At 33.7% G+C, this 21,460-nt stretch overlaps 1 protein-coding gene across 1 annotated transcript in view; it reads left to right on the top strand.

The window, feature by feature from the left end:
* The first annotated feature begins 1,471 nt into the window (after positions 1 to 1,471).
* TECRL (trans-2,3-enoyl-CoA reductase like) overlaps positions 1,472 to 21,460 on the top strand; it is a 113,791-nt gene continuing 93,802 nt past the window's right edge. Inside the window, exon 1 of the mRNA XM_078068182.1 lies at positions 1,472 to 1,705. Coding sequence (XP_077924308.1) covers positions 1,472 to 1,705 — 234 coding nt within the window. The remainder of the gene's footprint in view (positions 1,706 to 21,460) is intronic.

The raw sequence follows: 21,460 nt of genomic DNA, 5'->3' as shown, positions 1-21,460 counted from the left end.
ATTACTTTTTAATTATAAAAGTAAATTTTAGCCTCATATAGATATAAAGATTCACCCCTCTATAATTATTATTATTATTATTTTAAGTGGGCTCCACAATATGGGGTTTGAACTCACCACCCTGAGATCAAGACCTGAGCTGAGCTCAACTCAGTTGCTTAATGGACTGAGCCACCCAGGCGCCCCACAACCCTCTATAATTTTAACCATTTTGCTTTTCATGTCATCATTAAAAATGACATCTCAGAATACTTTCATGTAATATCCCTTTGAATCAGTGACAATATGTTTTGGATAGTTTTCAGTTGTTTCTTTTTTTCTTTTTAAGATTTTATTTATTTATTTGACAGAGAGAGAGAGAGAGAAAGAGAGAGAGAGAGAGACAGCCAAGCAGGGGGAGCAGCAGGCCAAGCGAGAAGCAGGCTCCCTGCTGAGCAAAGAGCCCAATGTGGGACTCCATCCCAGGGCCCTGGTATCATGACCTGAGCCGAAGGCCGACACTTAACTGATTGAGCCACCCAGGCATCCCTCAGTTGTTCCTTTACCAGATATACCCGTATCTGAGTACTTGGCGTCTTTTTTACAGGTTGTTTAACATTTTTCATTGTTAATTTTGCGATTATTTCAATTTGCCATAGTTTAATGTTGTGGTTAATGTGGTGGTTAGTTCTAATTTCGTACATAAATTCAAATATTTTCCAATAAATGTAATGTGTAGAAATGTTAAAATGAAATTTACTTCTTTTTCCTCAAGTTATAAAATGGCTTTGTACATATTCCAATCTCATGGATGACTTGCCATCTTTCTATTCCCTGTACAAAGTGAAGAATTCATCCATTTGTATCATATATATATACACATTTGTATATATAATATATATTATTTATATTACATTATATTATATGTAGCATGTTTTATATTTATATATTAAACATATATTTGTTTATATATTTACATTTATTTATATGTATTTAAAACATGCCACAAATCTTTATCTTAGGCAGTATTTATAAAAAATTTTGTTATGTAATAATGCACTAGGTGTTTTTAAATTTATCTATAAGATAGCTCTATGCTAATTTTAAATACATCTAAATGTGAATGTGTGAATAATAACATATGTACTTGAAGATTAGTGCATACAGAACTCAAAGATAATAAAATCTCTTTCTACTCTTTTGGAATTTCAGATATTAGTGACCATATTAAAAAGCAGAGATAAAAGGGGAAAGCAAGAAATAATTGGAATGCTGGTAAAGTAATCCTCTACACTGCCGCAATTTACAATAGCTTGTTATATATAGAAATAGATCAGTCATTGTTTTCAAGCCTGCTAAATAAAACTGAACTCTTGGAAAGGCATGGCACTTGACCTTTCCCGGGTTCACCAGCAGTATTTAAACTGGTGCAAGGCAACATACTTGCAAGTGTCTTCTGTTGTCATGACAGATTCTCCTGCTAGTTCACACAATGTTCAAAAGGCACAAGTCCCTTGCTTCGGAACGCAAGAGAGAAATATTTTCCCGAGGAGTTACACGGTCCATGCTGAAGAATGACTTGAGAAACTTTCAGTGTTTGTCGCAACTTGTGCTCTCAGCAGGCCCTCTAAAATCAGCTCCAGTAGTTAAACATTCAAAAACTGCGCACTTTGAGATTGAAATACTTGATGCTCAAACAAGAAAGCAGATATGTATTGTGGATAAGGTAAGTTATCTTCATTCATTAAATTTCTCTTACCTGCCCCGAAGATTATTGTTCACTCGATTTAATGTTTACAAGGTTGTATCAAAATATATTCTTGGCTTTTAATGTTAGTTTTATGAATAGTAGGATAGATACTTCATATATTGTTTCAGTGGAAGATATTTATTGTGTCTTTCATAGTCAGTTTAAATGGTAGCTAATAATTATTAGGTTCTGGTTTTTCTTGTTAACGTTGACCATTGTCCAGAGGTAAAATGTCCAGTGCTCAACTTCTCAGCCTAGGTAACAAAATTTCTCTAGGTTTTTCTCTCCATGTACTTCATTACATATTCAAATTAGCATAGAGTTTATTAGTGTTCAGAGAAAATAGCAAGCAAAAGGTGCTACATTTACTAAAAAATTATGTTTAGCATATATGATAAAGTCTAGTTATTTAAAAATTATTTAGAGTTAATTGTCTTGAAAAATAAACATCTCACTTTTTATGAAAAGTTTACTTATTTCAAAATTACCACGTTTAAATTCCTAAAAATCAGTCTTGCTGAATATGTTACACTTTTATATTCATATCACAGATGTTTCACTCAGGAAAGATAAAATACATACTTCCTAGGTTAGAAAATTAACACATAAATATACGCATACATCATGGATATACATATGTGTATTTAATATTTAAAACATTTTCAGTTTTTCATAAGTTTGAAAAGTCACTAGTAATTGAATTTATTGTGAAAGATTGATATTTTTAAAAATAATATGTCTTCATTTATTTTGCTATAAAGACACGTTAATAAGTTTTTTGCTATTGTTCTAAAAATAAATTCAATCACTGATTTCATTTAAATATACATATGATTTTAGATAACAGGGAAAGAGACAAAACTGTTTACTGCTTTTAATTGCAGAAGATCATATGTACTTTCTTACTTAGTAATTATAACACTATGACCAACCTATTAGTTGGGTGACACTAACTTTTATTTACAGATGGAAATAAAAGACAAAGAACTTTTACAAGTTCATACAGGTCGTAAGTGGAATGCAAGAGATTCAAAACTATGTCTATGCAATTCCAAGTCACATTCTTTTTCTATACTAGAATCATATATAAATGATGAATATGTATTACTAATAACAGAATTTTAACTTATGAATTTCATGCATGTTATAATTTCCTTCTATTTTAGTATCCCAATAAAGTTTTTGGATTTTTTTTATATCATACAGGAATAAGATAAAACAAAAAATATCCAGAAGTTGCTGATGTTTGCATAATGTCACTTTTGAAAATTTAAAACTTGTAAGAAAATTACAACTAAATGAAAATAAATAAGGTAATGAATGGGATGGATATTAAACTGGTCAAGGATTCCCAAAAACCAAGATTCTAAAATGAGACTGGGTTTTGTGTCCTTTCTGATAATGTGTCTAAACCTTGATGCAAAATCCACCTTAGAGTAATGAGAACCTGCTAATGGGCTGCAAATTATTTTTCCCATACATTTAAATTTTGATATTGAGATTGTATTTAAAGGTAAAACATGGAGGCCTACATTTTTCAGTTATTACTTAAATTGCACACACAAAAAATTAAGCATGCAGAAAGCCAGCATTCTTTAGAGATAAGGATTTGGCTTAAGAATTTCGGTTCAGAAATTTTGCTTGCATTTGAATAGTCCTGGTAATCGCATCTCCAGTGGCAAACCTTTGGGGAAACTCAGCAAGCCAACGAGGGGATTACTTTTGGATTCCACACCAGCCTTTATTGCGCAATGACACTGTATGATGTGCAACTTACAACATAGAAGTGTTTGACTTGTCAGGAGAACTGGATTTTGTTTTGTCTCGTTTTCATTTTGTAATTTGATAAACTGTCTCGATAATGAAAGACATTTAAAAGAAAAAAATCTGGATTAATGTACATTTTTTTGCTTCATGACTCTTAAAAGTTCAAATCTGTAAACATGACAAAGATTGATTTTGTTTGTTGTTCAAGATACTGTTTTTCTTAGACAAAGTAACAGCTATATTAGCAGTAAGGTCATGTTAAGTGCGTTTCGTTGTACTTAGCTTTACTCAGTATACTAAGTAAGTGTTGCTTATGACTGAGTCCCTGTCTTTCAGTAAGTACTGTGTTATAAAGTAGTAAAAGTTAAAGGTCGTGTACTTTGGAACTAAGTATATCTGGACCGAATCCCTGCTGCATCAATCATATTTATCAAGGCTCAGGCAAGTTGCTGGATTGCTGATCAACACCACCTTATTTAGAAAATAGGTTAATAAAATCTATTTTGTAAGCTTAGACTGAAAAGTAGGAATAATATATGTAACATGCTTAGCATGGTGCCTTGAATACAATACAGATAAGTTATATTTTTCTTAGTTTTAATAATCATTTGGAGAGATAAAGTTAATGCACATAAATATTCAAGAAAAAAATAAGTGATGAGCTTTGTGATACTGGCACAGAGTTTAAATTTGACTTCTTGATAATTGTCCATTGACGTGAATTGTTATAATGCTTAGGTTAGATATACATATTCAAATATTCAAATGCCTTGAGTGGAATGTATGTATTTTATTTTATTTTTAATATTTATGATTTGGTTTTTTTTTTAAGATTTTATTTATTTATTTGACAGAGGGAGACACAGCGAGAGAGGGAACACAAGCAGAGGGAGTGGGGGAGGGAGAAGCAGGCTTCTCGCTGAGCAGGGAGCCGGATGCGGGGCTCGATCCCAGGACCTTGGGATCGTGACCCGAGCTGAAGGCAGACACTTAACGACTGAGCCACCCAGGCGCCCCGAAGAGTGGTAACTTTCAAACAATATGAATTGACTGGAGAGCATAAGGAAATAGGAGAAACTATCCAAAAATTGTACTAAGTGGATATTTCATGCCTCACCTACAGTGTTTTCCATGGCCTGATGTGGCCAGTAAAAAAGCCACATGAGGGGCACCTGGGTGGCTCAGTCGTTAAGCGTCTGCCTTCGGCTCAGGTCATGATCCCAGCGTCCTGGGATCGAGCCCCGCATCGGGCTCTCTGCTCCGCGGGAAGCCTGCTTCTCCTTCTCCCACTCCCCCTGCTTGTGTTCCCTCTCTCGCTGTGTCTCTCTCTGTCAAATAAATAAATAAAATCTTTAAAAAAAAAAAAAAAAAAAAGCCACATGATTTATGGTGGATGACCAAAGACTACCAAGAATTGAACAAGGTAGTACCCCTCATTTATGTGGCCGGAATACATTCCCCGGAATGTATGTATTTTAGTAATACATGCTGACCTCTAGTAGAAATTTAGTTTGTATCTAGATACTATAATTTAAATTTCAAAATGGACAAGGTATCTACTAAAGACATTCATGAAACAAAGCATTGAGAGAATTCCTGGGGTTAAAGAAGATATACTGAATCATGTTCTTTTACTTAACGTCATACACACACACACATACACACACATCCTAAATAAACAAACCAAAACCTCTTGCCTTCACTATCTTCTCCAGCTTCTGCCCCATTTCTCTGATTACTTTCATCCTGTTCATATTGTCTATCCACATTTCTCTCTTCTCATTCTATCCTAAACCTACTCCATTCAAGCATTTACCTCCCTAACTTGTCAGAGTTTGAACTTGCCAAGATCACCAGTGAGGCAGTGGTAAATTCCTCGCTAAATCCAAAGGTCAATTCTCACACTTTATTTTAGTGTACAGCAACATTTGCTGGATAAGCACGTCCTCCTTCTTAAAAAACTTCCACGATGTGTGTTTCAGGATAATAGACACATATTGTAAAAACTCACTCCATTGCTTCTCCCTTTCCTCTTGCTGCTGCTTCATCATCTGATTTAAGTAGGTATGGATTGTCATTAACTCAATCATCAGAACTTCTCCCCATCTTTACTCATTGTGTCCCATAGCTTTGAATATTATCTATTGATGACTTTTAGCTTCTCCTTTTTTCCTGAACTGAAAATTGATTTATATATGTATGTATACATCTATGTATGTAACTGTGTATGTATTTACCAATGCATCTATCTATGTATCTATTTATGTACTACCCATCCATCTATATGGATGTTTACTAGGCATCTCAAACTTAGTATATCTAAAACTGAGCATTTGGTCTCACCCCCAGATTTTATCACAGAGTTTCCCAAGTCAATAAGTGGCAACTACGTCCTTCAAATACCTCAAGCCAAACACTTAGAGACGTCATAACTCATATCTTAATCTCACACTCCACATACCTTCCATCTTCTCAGTGATACTTTCAAATATATCCAAACTGACAAATTTTCCCCACCTCTACTGCTAGCACTCTTAAATCTTTCCTCTACTTCTGTTCTTAGCACCTTCAGTATATTCCTTACATAGCAACCAGGACTAGCCTGTTATACCATGTCAGATAATAGCATTTCCTACATAAAATTAGTCAGTGTCTTCTTTAGGTCTACTTAATTGTCACTTTTTCTTTGGGGGCTTTTGCTAACTACTTGTTTTTAAGTTGTAAAATCTGCCAGTATTCTCTATTACCCTTTCCTGTTCTATTTCTTTACTACTACTTAATACCATCTAACATACTGTTTATTCTTCCTTTTCATTTTGTTTATTATTTGGCATACTCCTGGTATGCCAGCTTCACAAAATCTGGGATCTGTTTTGTTTCTTTTTTTTTTTCATTCCTGTTTCTCCAACATTTAGAACAGTGGCTGTCACAAAGAAAATACTTAACAAACACATACAAAAAAGGTGTTTAACCAACATGTATTGAATAAATGATGCCTATTCAAGAAATGTGTAAATTTGACAATGCACTCATGTTTAGCACTGATAGTTTTGGGATGAAGGAGTAGGATATTTGAAAGTACTTTTTACTATTCTCTAAATCAAATTATTATTGAAAAAATATATTCGCAGAAAAAGACATTTGATTAAACCATTTCACTAAATGCTGAAATTCTTCCTGGTTTGCTCCCAAAAAAGCTGTATAATATTTAACTTTGTATTAGTGTATAATTTACTGACAGTCATGTTCTGATTTTAAAAAGCTAGTAAGTTTTTCATAAGGCAGACAATGAAGATGGGGATAGTTATTCAACTAATTTAGTTATATCTCATATGTGATTAAAATAATATGACTAATCAAGGATGGTTAGATGGAGAGCTAACTTAAAATGTAAATATCATTCTTGTTTTATTGTAACATAAAAATATATGAAAAATAATTTTTAAACTTTAACAGTGTGTTATTTTCAGTTGCTCACTATCCCTGTCTCACTTCTTTTTTGTAAAATGTCAGAAGCTTATCTAGTGATATACTGATGATTCAAGAGCACAGCAAGAACTCTAAAAGCTAAGATTGATAAATGTTTCCAATATCTTCCCATTCTTTTTTTTTTAATCTGTTCTCCAAGGAACTTGACCTCAAGAGCCCTCTTTCTCCTATTATTTTATTTGCTCTATGTCAAAACTTTAAAAAGCATTTTAAAGACTACTTATAGGAGTGCACTTATTGTGATGAGCACTGGGTGATATATGGAATTGTTGAATTACTATATTGTACACCTGAAGCTAATAAAACATTGTATGTTAAAGAAAGACACTTATAAATAAAAGAAAACACCCAGTAATTTTCCAATCCTTCTAATGGTAAAAATATCAGTTTTTACCAGAAAATACTAGAGAGAATTATAGGGTAGTCAGAATGAATAAAAATTGCACTTTTAATACTTTAGTTAGAAATTTTGAGAATTCTTAATTTCTAATATTGTCACTTAATATTTTACCTTGGGCAGCATGCAATTAAGCATATATATGCCTCAATTTGTTCATTTGTAAAATAAGAATGACATCTGTCTTAAAATATCCTCATGGCAGTTTTTAGAATTTCATGTGTATACAAATGGCAATATCTTATTTTTCTTTCATTCCTTTCCTTCCTCCTCCTCCTTCTCTTCTTTTTTCTTCTTCTTCTTTTCCTCCTCTACCATTCACCTCTTTCTCCCCTGTTTTCTTCCTTCCACCTCAATCTCCTTCCTCCTATTTCTTATTGTGAGCATGATATACTTGAAGCTTATGAACTTTGAATTCACACAGAACAGAATTTTAATATCAATTTGACTGTTTTTACTTTGTCTTTGGACATAATCCAATATCTATGCCCTTTATTATCATTTACTGTAAAAAGGATTTAAGTATTACTATTCGTCCATTTATAAAGGAAGAACAGTGGCATAGAGACTTGAAATGAAGAACTTAGTGTGAATTAGAACCAAGTTTTGCACTGGCCAATATATGTTCTGGGCTTTGCTCTTAACTACTATACACTACCACTTGACAGATACCAGTGATTTTCACTAGCCCAAATTCTCATGTTCTCTTTAATTTCATGATTGGTACAGAACATCTGAATCTGACTTCTGATACAGAAAAAATGTTTCAGGACAGAGATGCTATTTTATTTATTTATTTTTTTTGCATCTTTCATTCGCCATCTTCTTTTATTAATATTTCAAGTTTTTATTTAAATTTATTTAGTTAACATATAGTGTAATATTTGTTTCAGAAGTAGAATTCGTGAATCAGCACTTACATATAACACCCAGTGCTCATCACAAGTGCCCTCCTTAATATCCATCACCCATTTAACCCATCCTCCACAACCTCCCCTCCAGCAACCCTCAGTTTGTTCTCGATAGTTAAGAGTCTCATTTATGATTTGCCTCCCTCTCTTTCTGTTTTTTCTTTCCCCTGTGTTCATCTGTTTTGTTAGAGGAGCTATTTTTTTTTTTTTTTAATTTGACAGAGAGAGACACAGCGAGAGAGGGAACACAAGCAGGGGGAGTGGGAGAGGGAGAAGCAGGCTTCCCGCTGAGCAGAGAGCCCGATGTGGGGCTCGATACCAGGACCCTGAGATCTTGACCTGAGCCAAAGGCAGACGCTTAACAACTGAGCCACCCAGGCGCCCCTAGAGGTGCTATTTTTGAAGAATGTCTATTTCCCTTCCATTTGATATGAAAGAAGTTTCCAAAGCTTTGTTTCTATTTTTTATGTACAGACATAAAATAGCATTAATATTCAAACCTAGAAATTAAAAATATCTTTGAAGTATCTTTAATAATAAATTAAGCAGCAGATATGCTCAAAATGTTTATATCCTTAAAAATTAAGGAATTGAGATGAACAATTCCTCCCCAAAGAGGTAATTAACATAATCATTTTCTATGAGCCCAGAGGAGCCTCAATGTCCACTCCTCTTTTTGGATATACTAGGAAATTCCATAATACAGCATGAAATTCTAATTTCAAAAGAATCAGTGTACTTTGAACTTAATATATTTTAGTATCATCTGCCCTGACTTAGAGTTCTCTCAGAAAAAGTGAACCAGCTATATTTAACAAATACATAATGCCATGAGAGGCCATGTGGTGCAATGGTTTATGCACAGAAGTCAGACATTTGTGTCTGCATTTGAGATGTGCAAATTATTAATGTTTTATCATCCTAACATGTTACTTAACTACTCTAATTCTTGCTTTTATAAGTAGAATAAATACCAAATCAAAATACAGTAAATATCTATCTTCCAGGATTATCTAGGGCTTTTATATTCATGTAAATATGAAAAATATAGCAGTGTGTCCATCACATGATTGGTTTTCTGTAAATGAATGCTGCATTTTAGATAGTGGCAGTATATCAGTAATATTATTATTCCACTGACATGGAAAAATAATTAAATTAATACCTTTCTATTATAACTGTAAGAATTTCGTCATTTTTCATGACAGTCATTATGGTTCCTTTCAGAAATGATTAGGAAGCATTAGAATTAGGAAGTACGGTCATGGGGGCCATCTTTTTAACATCAGTTTCTAGCATGCTATATCTAATTTTCATACTCCAAATAATATGCATTGGGTACCTATACCATGATATACCATGAAAGACGTCAATGGATATATAAGCATTGCCCATCAATATGTAGAGAAAAAAGAATATACTCTAGAAAACTATTCATGAATAACATTTATAAAACAAATATAAACGATTATGTGTATTCAATTAAATTATGTCTACATTTTTCTATTTTCCAAATATATCACCATGTAAGAAAACTGTTTTTGCTTATAGTGAAGCTATAAAGAAGATGTCATTTTATCTCCTGTAATATATGAGATGCAATGATACTCTTTTAGAAGGTCAACATAGATGAGTAAGTTTTGGAGGATGCATCTCGAAAGAGAAGAGTTGAAATTTACCAGATTCAGTGGTTCTCCAGTTCTATATTTTGATGTCTTATAGTGTCACAATCAACCATTTATTAATTCAATAGGTATTTGTTAAGACATTTGTCTAGTTTTCTATTATGTGTTCGAGATAATGCATTAACTCGACCAGTTGTGATTCATATTCTCATAGATTCAATTATTTCCTGTGGAAACCAAACACTGTACAAGTAATGTTAACTGCAAAGATATCTACACAGTTAGAGGAAACAAGGTAATTTGAGGTGGTAAACAAAGGGAGATAATCTGTGAAACAGGAGAATCTCCCTGGAGGAATGATGTTTATGTGTGGCTCAGACAGTGAATACGATGGAAGAGAAATAGGAGGATATGACAGACACAGGAGATAGAAAGAACAGGACTTGTTTGCTTGTAAAAAATAAGAGCCAGGGAGGATGAAAGTATGATGTTGAATTGCTATTTGAGCAACTGAGATCCTGAGAATGGTATAATTTACTGACTCATTTTTGTTGGTGTTTGTTTGTTTTCTTTTTCAAGTTTTTATTTAAATTCCAGTTAGTTAACATACGGTGTAATATTAGTTTCAGGTGTGGAATTGTTTCCTTTCTTGTTTTTGGTACAGACAAGTAGAGAAGTGGTAGGAAGCAAGAACTCAGTTTTGTTCTTTTTAAGTTGGAGGTCTTTGTGAAATATCCAAAAAGAGATAACCTGTAGACATTTGGGTATGAGGATCTAGAACTCAGGAAAGTGGTCATGTTTAAATATGTCGACTTGGGGATTACAAATGTATAGGTGATTCTTGCAGCCATTGTAGTATGGAAGATAAAATTTAAAAGAACAATATAATGAATGAGGAAAGAAAAGAACCAATAATAGAGGCCTGAGGAAGTCCAATATGTACAGATCTTAAATAAAGGGGGGATTGAAGAGGAAAATGAGAAGTTTCCAGAGATACAGAAGAAATATGGTAACTCCTTCCTCACAGAAACCTAAGAAGAAATATTTGAGTGAGAAGGGAAAGATCAGTAGATGCAGCTAAGAAGCACAAAAAAATACAATAAGTACCCCAGGTATTAAGTGGGATAGTGTTCATTGTTTTGTTTAATCAGATCAATTTAGGTACAGTGATTTGGGGGGAATCCAGTATAGAATGGGGATGACAGTCTATGGGTAAGATAAAATTTGAGTTTCCTAGAAAGCCTTTCTTTTAGAGGCAGCAGAAGTCTTGAAAAACTTAATTGTCTCTAACTCTTCATTCTTCAACTCTATATTGACTTGTGTAGTCTGATTCACATACTTTGGTTTATTTTTTACCCTTTATTACTCCACTTTTAACATTCTATATTACTCACCAGCTCCCCCCAAAATATTGTAATTTCCATTCTTTGAGTTTAGTTAAATTTTGATTCTTGTGCCTGGAGTGTTCTGTCACAATCTTCTGTCTAATTCACATCTATTCCTCATGATCAAACTGAGATGACAACTTCTTTGTGTACCACTTATGATCCCAGATAAGCTGATATGTTATTTGTCCCAGGAACAGTTGGTTGAAATTTCCATTATATAATCTAATAGTTGGAAGTGAACATTTGTAAACTATCCTAACAACTTGAAAGAATAATTTTGTGCTTGTTCAATCAAATCATTTTTCTAAATGAGAATTGTAATTAGTTTATCAGTATTTTATTTTTTCTAGCAATTTATTTCATTGTATTTTACAAATGCATCATAGAATTTCTTAAGGAGTGATATTTTGTCCTACATTGTTTGGGAAGCATTGAACTGGATGACATGGAAATGACCTAAATGCTCTTGTACAATAAATATGTCTTGGATGCAAAATTAGAACATGTCATAGCAGGCTCCTCTTGGATTTCATTCTAAAAATTGTATGTTATTGACAGACAAGGTAAAATAATAATTCCCAAACACTTGAATTGTAAATATAGAACAAAAATTTTAGCTGAAATAACATGTTTTTAGATCAAAGAAAGTGAATAAATCATGTTTTCCTTGGAAATGTAAAGATAGGATGAAAAGATAATTTTTTTTAAAGATTTTATTTATTTATTTGACAGAGAGACACAGTGAGAGAGGGAACACAAGCAGGGGGAGTGGGAGAGGGAGAAGCAGGCCTCCCACTGAGCAGGGAGCCCGATGCAGGGCTCGATCCCAGGACCCTGGGATCATGGCCTGAGCTGAAGGCAGATGCTTAACAACAGAGCCACCCAAGCGCCCCTGAAAAGTGAAATGTTAACCACTAGGGAAGAAAATTATGAGGGGACTATTATACTATTAAAAGAAATCTTATTTCCTATTAAGTCAAGCCTGAATTAAGATAATTTTAGAAACACATGCTTTAAAAAGTACATAAAACATAGATAACAGTCTATGTAAAAAAATCTAGCAATGAAATTGTGACTACAGTTGACCTTTGAGCAATTTGAGGGCATGGGGCACTGACCTTCATGCAGTTAAAATCTATGTTTAACTTTTAACTCCCCCAAAACTTAAGTACTAATAATCTACTGTTGACTGGAAACCTTACAAATAACATACACATTTGGTTAACACATATTTTGAATATTATATGTATTATATATAGCAGTTTTACAACAAAGCAAGCTAGGTAAAAGAAAATATTACTAAGAAAATCACAATGAAAGAAAATACATGTACAGTACTGTACTGCAAAAAAATCTGTGAACAAGTGGCCCACACAGTTCAAACCCATGTTATCCAAATGTCAAATGTATATCCAAGAAAGACATGTTATTCAAATTAGACAAATAGTTAATTTATGAGTAGCTACTATACTTTAGATTACTTGAGGTTGAAAGTTAAACGGATTTCCTTACCCTGATATACATGAGTCAAATTGGAAAGACAGATTACACATTTTAAAACAAATTATAGCATGGCAAATAGCATATGCAAGTTTAACACAAATTATATTATGAAAGCTAGGGAAAGAATACTTATTCATCTGATAGAGGTTTAGGCATGAGGATGAGAAAAAAAGCTAAATTCAGTGAAAGGAGGCACTCAAAAGGATTTTAAAAATATATATGTTACATTTAATTAGCATCGGTGAGGTAGAAAGAACATCCCAGGGAGCGCCTGGGTAGCTCAGTAGGTTAAGCTTCTGCCTTCAGCTCAGGTGATCCCAGGGTCCTGGGATTGAGCCCAGCATCAGGCTCCTTGCTCAGAGGGGAACCAGCTTCTCCCTCTGCCCCTTCCCCTGCTTGTGTGCTTGCTCTCTTTCTCTCTCTCTCAAATACATAAATAAATTAAAAAAGAAAAGAAAAGAAAAGAAAGAACATCCCAGGAAGAATTAGCATATCGAAGGTATCACAAACCCAGATTTCTACTACAAAGCTGTAGTAATCAAAACAGTATGGCAAAAACAAAACAAAACAAAACAAAAAAAACAGTATGGTATTGGCACAAAAATAAACACAGAGATCAATAGAACAGAATAGAAAGCATAGAAATAAACCTACATTTATATGGTCAATTAATCAAGGACAAAGGAAACAAAAATATACAATGAGGAAAAAACAGTCTCTTCATAAATGGTTTTGGGAAAACTAGACAGCTACATGCAGACGAATGGAACTGGACCACTTTCTCACACCACACACAAAAACAAACTCAAAATGGATTGAAGACCTCAATGTAGACCCAAAGGCATAAGACTCTTAGAAGAAAACACAGGCAATAAACTCTTGGACATTAGCCTTACCAGTATTTTTCTGGATCTATCTTCTCAGGCAAGAGAAACAAAAGCAAAAACAAAACAAAACAAAACAAAACATAAAACAAAAAACAATTAGGACTACATCAAACTAAAAATCTTTTGCACTATGAAGAAAACCATCAACAAAACAAAAAGGCAACTTACTGAATGGAAGAAGACATATGATATATCCAATAAGGGATTAATACTCAAATACATAAAGAACTCATACAACTCAATACAAAAAAAACCAAATAATCCAGTTAAAAAATGGACAGAAGGCCAGAATAGACATTTTTCCAAAGCCAAACAAATAGTCAATAGACATATGAAAAGATGCTCAACATCACTAATCATCAGGAAAATGCAAATCAAAATCACAGTATCACCTCAAACCAGTCAGAATGGCTAGTATCAAAAGGACAAGAAGTAACAAATGTTGGTGAGGATGTGGAAAAAAGGAAACCTTCATGTGTTATTTGTGGGAATTTAAATTGGTGCAATCCCTGTGGAAAATAGAAATACCATATGATCCAATAATTCCACTACTGGGTATTTACCCAAAGAAACAAAAAGACTAATGAATATATATATATACATACATATATATATATATATATATATATATATGTATGTATATATATATGCATTCCTATGCTTATTGCAGCATTATTAACAATACTCAAGGTCTGGAAGCAACCTAAGTGTCCAGGAATAGATGAATAGATATAGAAGATGTGGTACACACACACAGATTCACGTGTGCACAAACACTGGAGTATTACTCAGCCATGAAAAAGAATGAAATCTTAGCATTTGCTGCAACATGGTTGAAGCTAGAAGAGATTTTGCTGAGTGAAATAAGTGAGACAAAGACAAATACCGTATTATTTCACTTATGAGTGGAATCTAAAAAACAAAACAAAGAAGGGAAAAAGACTCATAAATTCAGAGAACAAATGTGGTTGTCAGAGGGTGGGGTGATGAGCAAAATAGGTGAAGGGGATTAAGATGTACAAACTTCTAGTTAAAAAATAAATATGTCATAGGGGTGAAAAGTACAGCATAGGGAATATAGTTAGTAATATTGTAATAACTTTGTATTGTGACAGATAGTATCTACACTTACTGTGGTAAGCATTTCATAATGTGTGTAATTGCCCAATCATTCTCTTGTACACCAGAAACTAATGTAATATTGCATGTCAACTATACTTCAGTTCATATATATATATAGCATGGATGGTGGACAAAGAGCATTCCAGGAAGAAGAATTAACATATCAAAGGTAAAGAAGCTGAAAAGTAACAAGCTTTCTGGCTTACTGTAATTAAGTCAATGGTGTGATGATGCAAAATAGAGCAAACAGAAGGGAAGGTTTGGCTGGAACTGAGGGTAGAGGCCTAGCTGACTTTCTAGCATCTGGACTTTTTCTTTCCATTCAAATCAGGGGGATAGTATTTTAAGATATACATTCAGCAAATTAAATCTGGTAACAATGTGGAAGATAGAATGGACAATAGAAAGACTGAAGACAGAGAGCTCAGTCAAACTGAGAAGCAAATCTTTTGGGAGCCTGTTCAGGACTGCCACACTTGGGAGGCACCAGAGAATTCTGGGCTCTGCTTTGATTTTGAAGATACTCAGCCACCTCTCACACTTAATCAGCTTGTGACATTGGGCAATGTCCTTATTTTCTTTTCCCTTAAATTTTACTGAGGCAAGCTATGTCACTGGAGTCATCTGAACGAATGCCACCTTCTAGTAGGGATTTCCATAAGGAAATGCCTATGGCCCATGGCCTTGAATATTGCTAACAAATTAAAATCTACAGATGTAAACATAATATAAAAGTTTTCACATCATTTAAATATATTAAAAACTATAAAATGAAGGAAGGTTTGAATATTCACACTGTGATAAAAGTGTTGAAGTTATTTATTTTTTTCTTTCTGTATGTGCATACTCATGGGGGAGTAAGTAAAAAACAATTTAAATCAAATATAAATCACTGGGCGCATCTTTAGGATACACCTGAGCCTTAAAGTAATCAATATATGCACATATATTTCTAATTTAATCTTTATTGGACAACACACGTTATGTAACAAAACAGAATAATTATGTAATAAATATACCATAGTTTCTATCAAATGTGGTTACGGTCCACATGGTTTAGACAAATGTATATATCCAGGTACAATAGAATAGAATGTGGTATTATAGGTAAAAGGAATATGATATTCCATTACCATTTTATTTCAGTTATGTTTGGTTTAACAGGGATTTTGCTCTTTGAACTTGTAATGAATCAAGGCAATCTTCTGTATATAAACCTGTTATGAATTTGTCAAATGAATACACATTAAGTGGAGCACAGGGTGGTAGATGGTGAGCTGAGGTTCGACAACAGACCACAAGAGAAATGAAAATAGAGAAGTTTATTACTCACAGGTTCTGAAGGAAAGTATCCAGCAGGCATCAAGGAGCTACATGGGGAGGTGAGAGAAGACAGGGTGCAGATATAGACAGACAAGACCTGAGGCCCAGGCCTTTATTAGGCTGTGTGAGTGGAGTGCTAGGGGTTCCTGGTTTAAGGCCGAGTTAGTCAATTCAGACCAAAATAGGGGCTTTTCGTAAGCCCCAAGGAAGTCTTATCTTAGGGGCACATTAAGAAAAGTCATTGGGAAACAGGGGAGACTGTTAGTCCCAAGGGCTGTTGAAAAAGTCCTATCAGAATGGACATTTACTTATGACTCTGAGGGCTGCTCTCTTGGGCATGCTCTTGTCTGAAGGGCTGGTGTCAGGTAAAGGTCACTGCAGGCTGCTGGGCAAACAAAACAGATGCCAAAGCAGCAATATCTTAGCTTAGCTAAACTCTTGACAAAACCTGAAGATGAGCAGAGTGTATTAGTTATCAGACAGTTCATGATGAAAGAGTTCTTAGTTTTTTCATGATCTAACAGTTCAAACAAAAAAGATTAAAAGTTGTGCTTAACATAACGTACTTCTGAGGAATAATTTTGTTTTGGTATTTTTGTGCTTTTCTTTGATTCTTTTTTTCCAAATAAACTAAAAGAAATTATATTTTAGGCGTGTGCCTTGTCCAGATTAACATTTTACTGTACTTTGGCTAGCCCAATAAAGAGCTATCAAAATCATTACTGAACGTGTTGCTGTGAACTTAATGTTATTTAAATACAACATACTTTTTTTTAATTGTTCCTTTTATAGATTGTAATGCTCAAAATTATCCAGTAACAACTTTCTTTCCTGTACTATTACTCATAATAGTAGTATTTAACAAATGAGGAGTAAATTAAGGCAACATTAAGAATTCAACATTCCATTTTTTGCTTCATTTTGTTTTTTAATTAACTAAAGGCTACAGGGCAAGAGGTCTGAAGGCATAATATCACAGAAAGTGGAAACTGACATTGATATCATTTAAGCCTTTTAACATCCTCACAATACACATTTGTGCTTCTTAACAACATAGAATATAGCAATGACAAAATTTATATTTCTGTTAGAATTTGTGTAATTATACATAAATGTGAGTGATCTTAGATTTACGTATGCTTACACTGCATCTTACCATCTGCTGTGAAATCTATGTTATTTACATGGCTACATGATAAGAGCTCGAAGGTTTGGAGGCAATCCTTGTTTGAACTTGATATTACCCTTTAAGTGTGTTCAATGGATCATCAAGTTCCTACAAGAATATCTTGCAAGGTCAGAACCCCAGAATATCACCTTTCTCTTCCCTTCCTCCTTCCTTCCTTCTTTCCTGTTTTTCTTTCTTTCTTTTTTTCATATACATTGAAGAATACCAGTCTTCCACTGTAATAGATCCTAGGAACACTAGTGTGAAAACCAAACCAAACCCCCCCCCCCAAAAAAAAAGTTCCCTCCTTTTCAGACATTCTCTGTATTTTGATGGATAATCACATGTAAGTAGTCCAACACAAGATAATATGACACAAGCCAAAATAGAGTCATGAACGAGCTGCTAAGTCCAAGTGGATGATTTTCTTTTTTACTGCAGAAATTGAGAGCGGCTTTAGAAACCTTCTCCAGTTATAAACAGTCCCGACACACTGGCGGATCATCCCGAGGACATCTCTAATAGTAAAGGGCAATCTTCTAAAGTAGAAATTATCTCCTCTAAATGCCTTATATCCTCAGCTTTTCAAGCTTTAACTGAAGGCAGATAGCTATAGAGACACCTCTGGAGAATTTGGGAAGGAAAGCAAAGATGAATTCTCTACCCATTTAAGAGTTTCAAATGTGCAAACTTTTCGGGCTCCGTAACATTAGTATGTTATATTTTATTAGTGGCTTTTTAAACTGACAGTCATCAAATAATTTTCAATCCTTGTTGATCTACTGGGATTCAGCTAAGTAACCTGAGCCCACCAGTCTGTCACCACATAAAGCCTATGAATGTCACACTTATTTATTTTCCTATGAGAAGTTAGTTCTCTTTTAGAGATTTATTGTGAACTTCCTACTACATCAACATATTGGATATTTTATTTGAGAATTGATCTTCCTCTTAAGTCAAGAATTCTGTACCTCTGCCTTCTTATAAACTCATCATTTTAACATCATTTTGTAAAAAGTGTGAATTAATTATCACCTGTCTTTTTTCTTATTGCTGTTTAAGTTTCCTTATTACACATTTTCACTGCCTCCAAAATAAACATTTAATATTACTTCATGTTTGGGCATTTCTGACTTTTCAATTATTGGCTATTTGATTTCTTAAAAATAAAAATGTAATGTAATTGTAATTTCTTTTAGCAAAATATTTGATGAATTACTGGCTATATAACTGAGGCCTTCATTTGTCAGTACTGGTCTGTGTGCCATTGAATATTTATTTATTATCTGTTTCTCATTAACATCATTTAATAAAATCCATTTGTAATCTGAATTTAATTTAATAAGGACTTTAACATAGAATCCCTGAGACATTCAGAAGATATGCTACTTCTTTTTTACAGATAGGAAAATTTCAAAGAGCTTTCACACTAAAATTCCTGAGAAACTACTTTTGTCTTAAGAGATATTTTATGTAGAATTCTTTTAACTCGACGTTATAAGAAGCATATAAACAGCAAGAACAGCCACAAACCCTGAGCTGTTGAATGCTAAAATGAAATCTGCTTCATTTCAAAATGAGAAGAAAAAAATCAAGTACATTTTTCTACAACTATAAAAAAAGAGATCCATAAATGTACTTATTTGCTTTTACTTTCAATCAGCATTTCTGGCATTGCATAGATATATCTTCTTTTTTTTAATTTTTTATTTAAATTCAATTTAGTTAACATATACTGTATTATTAGTTTCAGGGGAACATAATGTCTTCTTAGAACTTTGTTGGCAATAGAATTCCTCTAACTTAAATTAATGGTCCAAGTATGTCATGATTTAAATATGTAAATACAACTTCACTAAAATACTTAATTTTCAAGCTATTTCTTCTTGGGTCTATACTGTGCTATAATAGAAAAAAAAATCTGAACTCACAGCTTAGCTCTGCTTCTGCACAAAATGACACCATATCCACTCTGCCAGCTTACGTCTCTTCTAAATAGTCACATCATCCACCATCACATCCATCCTAAAAGGAGGAACCAACATGTGGAGTACTATAATACATAATGCATGTGTGATGGAAAGTGCTATTTTTTCAGATGGGTCCCTGCTGTTGCCTCATGGTTATTCATTTAGGAGGCTGAAGACACTAACACTCAGCAAGTGATTGCAAGATGATCAAAGTGTTTCCATCAGTAGAGAATTCATGTGTGGAGCTAATTCTTTAATGAGCTGACAGAGAAAGTCTCACCTTAGCTTATCAATCTGCTTCAGTTCTCTAGAATTTCTCCCTGTCTGTACTACATTCAATCAATCAGTATATCATTTTATTCTATACACAATATATCTCTGAACTTTACCATCCAAATTCAAATCATTATCACTTCTAACATACCGACTGATCTATGTGGGTCTTCACCAAACACCCATGGAATATGTAGCAAAACAGTAAATATACTAGAGTTTGTATCTGCTATACTTACAGCTCATACATGTTCCACAGTATCACCTGGTGAAATAGAACTTGGAATTTATTATTATAGGTGAATCATTTATTATTGCAGTACCATTTTAATTGTCACCTAGTGTCTGTTCAATTTACAGAAGCCAGACTGATTCTTTTAAAACTTGAGTTATATCATGTCACTGCTCTGATGAAAACCCTCCAACAGCTACATATATCACTCAGAAGAAAATCCAAGGTACTCTCCCATATTCTAGAAAGTTATTCATTATTTCCCACCTTCATCTCTCTGGTCATGTGTTTAACCACGCTGTTCCTAACTCACTCTGCTCCGAACACACTGGCCTGCTTGCTGTTTCTCAAATACTCTGGATGTGGTGGTCCATCAGGGTCTCTGTCCTTGATGTTACTTCTGTCTGGAAGAATCTTCTTCAAGCTATCTGCATAGTTTGCTATCTAGCTTGGGCTTTTGCTCATACATCTTTTTCTTCCTATCAAAATCATATTTCTTCTTTCCATTATTCACATCTCTTACCTCCTTTATGTTTTCTTCTTAGAACTTGTCATCCTTGGATATATTACGTATGTATTTCTTTATTCTCTGTCTCATTTCTTAAATATTAGTTATAATTGAATATTAGTTCAATGTGTGCCATTGGGCCATAGTATTTTCGAAAGTGCTTTCAGGTATAAAACTGCTTATAATTAACCCAGTTCTGTTTCTTATTGGCTATGGGACAGGACACAGATCTCTTCACATCTGAGTGCATTAGTCTCTGCTCTGTCAACTGGGGTAACAGTACCGAACTCTGGGTTGTTAGGAGTTCACATGATTTAACTGTTTAGAAAAGTTCCTGGTACATATAAGACACTACGTAAGTGCTGGCTATTATTTTAAAATAAAATGAGAGAGAGAAAGAGAAAGAGAAAGAGAGAGTTTTTCCACTCTGACACATAGAAAAGTTACTGGTACATAGTTGGTGCTCAACTAATACTTTTGAATGAAACAACAAACTCCACACATATTTACCATATCATATTAGTTGTTAGCTTGGATCCTTTTATGTTAATAAATACAAATGTTATTTGCATTTGTATAATGGCTAATGATTGATTTGTATAATAAATATCCAAAATATAATGCTTGGAATAAATATTATGAACAGCAAGACATGACAGTGAATACTTTCTCAAGTTTTTTTTTTTTTTTAAATCCATATTAGTTAAGTGACTGGTTGTATAACTTCAGGAGGACATTCATATTTCATGACCACAATTTTTTCACCTTTTAAAAAATCTCAGTGTCACTTACTTCATAAGGTTGTTTATGATCAAGTGCCTATCTGTATAGATCGTAAAGCAGTGCTTATAATGATAAATATTCAATATATTTTCCTCCATTCCTCTACCTACACCTTTTTCACCCCCTCTGCTATGTCATGTACTATGGTGAAGAATAAGTTTTGAACCAGGTTATTTGCATCCAAAGTCCATTCTTGTAACTTGTTAGCTGTGTCACCCAGATAAATTACTTAACCACTTGGAGCCACAGTTTTCTTGTATGTAAAATGAAGATAATGTTGTATCTAAAGCCATAAAGATGGTATGTTAATTAAATTACTTAATAAAGGTAAAGGTCTTGGAATTGTGGTGGACTCTTATTAAGCATTCAGTGATGTTAGTTACGA

The sequence above is a fragment of the Halichoerus grypus genome, chromosome 3 (genome assembly GCF_964656455.1).
Source record: "Halichoerus grypus chromosome 3, mHalGry1.hap1.1, whole genome shotgun sequence".
NCBI classification, from domain to species: domain Eukaryota; kingdom Metazoa; phylum Chordata; class Mammalia; order Carnivora; family Phocidae; genus Halichoerus; species Halichoerus grypus.
This window is presented reverse-complemented; position numbering and strand designations above follow the sequence as displayed.